The sequence below is a fragment of the Mandrillus leucophaeus genome, unplaced genomic scaffold (assembly GCF_000951045.1).
Source record: "Mandrillus leucophaeus isolate KB7577 unplaced genomic scaffold, Mleu.le_1.0 Scaffold672, whole genome shotgun sequence".
Classification (NCBI taxonomy): domain Eukaryota; kingdom Metazoa; phylum Chordata; class Mammalia; order Primates; family Cercopithecidae; genus Mandrillus; species Mandrillus leucophaeus.
In genome coordinates, this window is record NW_012107275.1 from 553731 (window position 1) to 559094 (window position 5364).

General features: G+C 65.4%; 2 protein-coding genes across 4 annotated transcripts in view; one reads left to right on the forward strand and one right to left on the reverse strand.

The window, feature by feature from the left end:
- Window position 1: 1 nt before the first annotated feature.
- PUSL1 (pseudouridylate synthase-like 1) lies at window positions 2-2291 on the forward strand (the record flags this gene model as incomplete). Its single annotated transcript, XM_012002002.1, has 6 exons — window positions 2-63; window positions 244-393; window positions 469-639; window positions 1380-1434; window positions 1517-1679; window positions 1928-2291. Coding segments are annotated over 6 exons (651 nt in total), but the record flags the coding sequence as incomplete, so codon positions are not given.
- CPSF3L (cleavage and polyadenylation specific factor 3-like) overlaps window positions 2190-5364 on the reverse strand; it is a 12511-nt gene continuing 9336 nt past the window's right edge. The window contains exons 1-10 of one of the 3 annotated variants that reach the window (XM_012001979.1): window positions 4934-5146; window positions 4346-4535; window positions 4125-4208; window positions 3650-3739; window positions 3402-3564; window positions 3210-3317; window positions 3062-3123; window positions 2848-2990; window positions 2627-2756; window positions 2190-2533 (exon numbers count right to left, since the gene is read on the reverse strand). In XM_012001979.1, coding sequence (XP_011857369.1) covers window positions 2468-2533; window positions 2627-2756; window positions 2848-2990; window positions 3062-3123; window positions 3210-3317; window positions 3402-3564; window positions 3650-3739; window positions 4125-4208; window positions 4346-4528 — 1029 coding nt within the window. In that variant the 5' untranslated portion in view covers window positions 4529-4535; window positions 4934-5146 and the 3' untranslated portion in view covers window positions 2190-2467. Of the gene's footprint in view, window positions 2534-2626; window positions 2757-2847; window positions 2991-3061; window positions 3124-3209; window positions 3318-3401; window positions 3565-3649; window positions 3740-4124; window positions 4209-4345; window positions 5147-5364 lie in introns of those variants that run through there. The other 2 variants (XM_012001978.1, XM_012001977.1) reach the window with 2 other exon arrangements.

Genomic DNA, 5364 nt, shown 5'->3' on the forward strand with positions numbered 1-5364 from the left:
GCCCTTCCCGCCCGAGGTCCTGGCCGAGGCCCTCAACACCCACCTGCGGCACCCGGCCATCAGGTGAGCCGGCGACCTGAGCAGCCCCTGGAGCTCGGCCTTCCCGATTCTGTTGCGGGCGGAGGCTGGAGGTCTGCACAGACTTCGTCGTCTGGTCAGAGCTCGGGGGTGGAGGAGACAGGAGGTGACACCTGGGCAGACGGGCAGGGTCGTTCCTCCGGTGAGCCTGACCTGCTGCCACAGGGTCCTGCGGGCCTTCCGAGTGCCCAGCGACTTCCACGCTCGCCACGCAGCCACGTCCCGGACCTACCTGTACCGCCTGGTCACTGGCTGTCACCGGCCTGCTGAGCTGCCGGTGTTTGAACGCAACCTATGCTGGACTCTCCAGGCAGAGTGAGTGCGGCCCTGACAGTGAGCCGGGAGGGGCAGGCAGGCCCCACCTCCTGACGGTTACCCTGTTCCCTGAAGCTGCCTGGATGTGGCCGCCATGCAAGAAGCTGCCCAGCACCTCCTCGGCACACATGACTTCAGCGCGTTCCAGTCGGCCGGCAGCCCGGTGCCAAGCCCTGTGCGAACGCTGCGCCGTGTCTCCGTGTCCCCAGGCCAGGCCAGCCCCTTGGTCACCCCCGAGGAGAGCAGGTGAGGAAGGGCCTGTGGGTTGTGGCCCTGCCCTCAGGTCACACGCTGATTTTAGCTCCGGCACCTCCCCCAGCTTTAAGGCAGGCGAATCGGGACAGCTGTCCTCAGAACCTGGACAGCTGGAGTGGCCCGGACACCCCCCAGCCTGCAGCTGTGCCCTCCCCCACCCCGGCTGGGGGGCAGAGGACAGGGAAGGCTGCCTGTCTCTGAAAACCCTGCCCTGCCTAACAGAATTCTGGCAGCCACTGGAAAGGTTTCGCTGGTGCCAGTGGTTCTGGCCCAGCCTGGCAGGGGTGGTTTCTGCTGCCCCATCACTGTCCAGAGGGCCACCCACCAGGTGGCAGATTCTGACCACAAAACCTCCCCTGCTGGGGTGAGCCCTGAAGGGAGGAAGAACTTCTGCCGGCCCCAGACTCCTGCATCAGAGTAGCAAGTACAGGGCTGGGGTCTCTGGCACACGCACCAGCCATGTTCCCAGACCCTGCACCAGGACCCTAGGGGAGGGCCCAGGGCAAGCCCCTCCAGCACAGCCAGGCTACCTGCCCAGCCTCCAGGGTCCTGCTGCCTCCTTGGCCAAGCATTGCTTGTCTGGTTTTAAGCCTCTCCAATGGGCCTCTCTGGGGGCAGGGAGTCAGCCGGGGGAACCAGCCCGCCCTGTCAGTCTCCTGTCCGAGGCCACGTGGTAGGCTGGGGACGGCAGGCGCTGCCCCACAGACACCTACAGGCACGTGTGTTTCCAGGAAGCTGCGGTTCTGGAGCCTGGAGTTTGAGAGTCAGTCCTTCCTGTATAGACAGGTGGGCTTGGTTCTGGGGCCCTCCCTGGGGGATGGGGCTGAGGGTGGGCAGGCCTCTGTGCAATCTCGGCCCTGGGTCACAGGTACGGAGGATGACCGCTGTGCTGGTGGCCGTGGGGCTGGGGGCTTTGGCACCTGCCCAGGTGAAGACGATTCTGGAGAGCCGAGACCCCCTGGGGAAGCACCAGGCACGTGTGGCCCCAGCCCACGGCTTATTCCTCAAGTCCGTGCTGTATGGGAGCCTCGGTAAGAGGAGTGGGCCTGGGAAGCTCCTGCTATGTGCCCAGTGACTGCTGCGGCCATGGCGTGGAGTGGGGAGGCCGGGGGCCGCTGACCGCAGCAATGGGGGTAAAGGAACCCCCCGCCCAGGGTCACAGTCCTTCAGCCCAGCCCGTCCTGGGCTGACCCACTCCCTGGCCATGGGAGTGGTCCCAGTGGTGGGGAGGGTGGGCCGACCTTGCCCCAGGCTGATGCAGGGTCTGGTCTGTCCACAGGTGCTGCCTCCTGCACCCTGCAGGGGCCACAGTTCGGAAGCCACAGATGACCCGGGACACTCGGCAAAGTCAGGCCACACCAGGCCCAACCCTCTGCTGGTCAAGCAGGGCGGTCAGCCGCTTGGGGCCCACAGCACTGCTGCCCAGCCTCCACAGCAGCCTCCCTGCCCAGGTCCCACCAGCCTGGATGCCCCTCTGTATCGTAGGCGGGATGGGGTGCAGTGCAGGACACAGCCATGGACACCGAGAAGAAGGTACCAAGTAGCCTTTCGTTCAGCTTTTACTGGAAACTGCTGTCCGGGACTCCCTGCCCTAACCATCGTTTGGGGGCCCAGGAGCAGGAATAAAGGCAAGACAGCCCGGAGGCCAGTTTCTCTTTAGCTGGAAACAGCTGCCTGGGTGGGCACATGACACACGGTCTCTGTCCCCAGGGATGGGACCTGAGGGTCTGTTCACTCAGGGCACCCACAGTCTGAAGTGCAGGCCCGGCTCTGTCCAGCTGGGAGAGGGCAGAGGTGGTGGCTGGGTGAGATGCCGGCCTCAGCTGGGGGCCTGGGGGAGGCCCTTCTTCAGCAGAGATGTGAGGAAGCTCCCCAGCTCCTCGTCCTAGGGCAGAAGCAAGAGCACCATGGGCCGTGCAGGACAGGGAGGGGTGGTGACACCTGTGCTGACCGCGGTGGGCTGGGGGCCACCCCTTACCTGGTAGGTCCAGGAGACCAGCAGCACCTTGGTGCCCGGGTCCTCAGAAGGGGCAGCGGCCTGGATGAGGATGGACTCCACAGTCACAGAGCCGTCCGGGAGGTGCTGCACACAGTGGTCCTTCAGGACGCTGTGGGGAGGCTCGGTGAGACCCTGCCTGGCCCCCGGGGCCCGAGGGGTGGGGGGACCTGAGGGGTCGGGGGGCGGGGCCGGGCGCCCACCTCTTGAGGTGGCTGTAGACGCGCAACGCCATCTCCTGCTCCTTGCGCGTGTCGTGCAGGTGCACGCGGCAGGTGAAGCGCAGCTGGTGCTCGGCCAGACCCAGCTCTTTGAGGGCTTGCTCTGAGGATACCAGCCGGAAGTTCTGTGGGGCAGGGGCAGGTCAGGGAGCACAGCAGCGGCCCTCCCCCCTCCAGAGGCTGTCCTGGCACTCACGCTGTCCTTCATGATCAAGGTGCCGTGCAGGAGCCGAGGCTTCTTGGCCTCGGGGAGCAGCCCTGTGGAAGAGGCGGCAGCAGCTGTCAACGCAAGGGCCACTCCCAGCTGCCTGCCCCGAGCGCCCTTCCCTGCCCGGCCCACATACCCTGCGCCATTTCCCGCTTCAGCAGTCCCAATGAGATGCCTACGGGGATGCTGGGGCTTGTGGGCAGCGTCACCGTCTCGCCATTGGCCGGCATGTAGCAGCTGACTCCTGGACCCCGGGAAGAGAAAGCCTCAGCCCAGGTTGCCTGCATCGAACCAAGGTGGGCCCCACGCCGCCCGCCCGGCTGCCTACGGAGCTCCTGCTCGATCTTCTGCTTCAGGAACTCCATCTTCTTGGCCTCGCCATGCACCAGCAGCACGCTCTCCGGCTCTGCCTGGCCCACCAGCTGCATGATGCCCTTGGCGTCCGCGTGTGCGCTGAATGACATGTACTCCACCTGCATCTTGACCTCCAGCTGCGGAGGCCACGGGGTGTGGACAGTGGTTACCACCAGGAGGTGCCCCTCTGCCCTGCCAACCCAGCACGGGGTCGGGACTCACCACCTGCCGCCCCTCCATCTCCAGCTTCCGCTGCCCGCTGAGGATCTTGTGGCCCACGGTGCCCTGCACGCAGTAGCCGGGCATGATGACCTGGGGGCAGACACAGAGCTCACAGCCACGGGACCCCAGCCTTGGCACCTCAGGGCCTTCCCTGGGATGTCCCCACCTGAACCCCTGGAAGCTGTTTCCACCTGCCAGCAGTGCCCGACCAAGCCTAGCTGCAGACGCCAAAGGGCTCAGGTTTTGCCACAAGACTGTCCGGGGCTGGGCTGGGGCTGTACAGCCTGAGGTGGACGGGCTACGTCACAGGGAGACTGAGCAGCTCCAGGCGATGTCACCCCCGTCCCTTGGCAGCAGCAGCCACGTCCCTCGGCCAGCGCGAGGCCAGCAAGAGCGGAGCGCAGAGACAGCACGGGAGGAAGGACAACCCGCCAGCCTCCAGCTTCCAGGTTCCCACACCGCACCGCGCCCTCACCATGTTCTTTTCATTTCCGGCCCATTTCCGGAAGATCTGCAGGGACTGCCCGGCGTGCAACATCCCTGGCGTAGCAAATACAACCTGCAGGACACACAGGGTCGGGGGGGGGTTCAGGGCAGCGATGCCCCCACCACCACTGCAGGCCCAGCCCAGAGACCTGCAGGAGACAGGAGGCCGACAGACGTGGATGTGCTGGCCAGCCCTGCCGCGGGTCTCACCATCGGCCCTGGGTTGTCAGCGAAAGCCCGGTCGAAGGCCTTGATGTGCTTGAACTCGAACATGTTCCTCTGCACGAAAGTCTTGCGGATCTTCTGGTTGGTCCAGGGGATGAACAGCTTGTAGTAGTGGTTGGCCTTCTCGGTCAGCCCCGTGGAGAAGTAGATGGGCACCTTCAGGTTCATGCGCTCCCTGGGGACCACCGGCCCGGTCAGCACAGCGGCCACAGGGGAGGACACTGCAGGGCAGGACTCGGCCGGGTCACCCCCACACCTGTATCTGCACAGCCCATGCATGGGCCGGGCTGAGTCCAGTCGCAACCACAGGAGGCCAGTGCCCTCAGCCTATGTCCCATTAAGCCCTAAAGCAGCCAGGCTCAGCGGAGGACCAGGAACCCCTACAAGAGCCGCAGACAGTGACGCTGACCGGACGTCACAGGCCTCCTGGGGTCACACAGCACACAAGCAGCCCCCCAGGACAGCAGCAAGCAGGGCTGAGATGCCACCAGCACCCTGGGCAGGGCTGCCCACCGACTGAACTGTGCAGGCTGGGCCAGGGGCTCCTGAGAGAGCCATCCCGGTGGCACCTACCAGAAGGTCTCCAGGAGGATGCAGAGCTCCTGGGCGCGGCCCAGCGCGAACACGGGGATCAGCACCTGGGGACACACACGGCAGGAGCCTGGCCATACAGCCCCTCGGCACAGCAGGCAGCGTTCAGTGAGGGCACAGCCAGGTGCCCAAGAACTGCCTCATAGGGACCTTAGCCTCTCTCATCTGCTCCCAGTCCTGTCCCAGCCACTCTCCGGAGACAGAAGGGAGCTGCGTGGGCCCTGGCCAGGGCTTCGTCAGGATCTGAGGTAGGAGAGGCAAAGGGGCTCCCTGGGAAGGGTCTCTGAGTTTTTGTCCTCAATGCTGAGCACACCTTCCTCCCTCCCTGCTTGAAAATGCAGTGCCCCCCACCCTGAGACCCTGACCTAGGCCAAGGGCAGCCAAAAGGACCCGCCCAGCATAGCCGAGGGCCC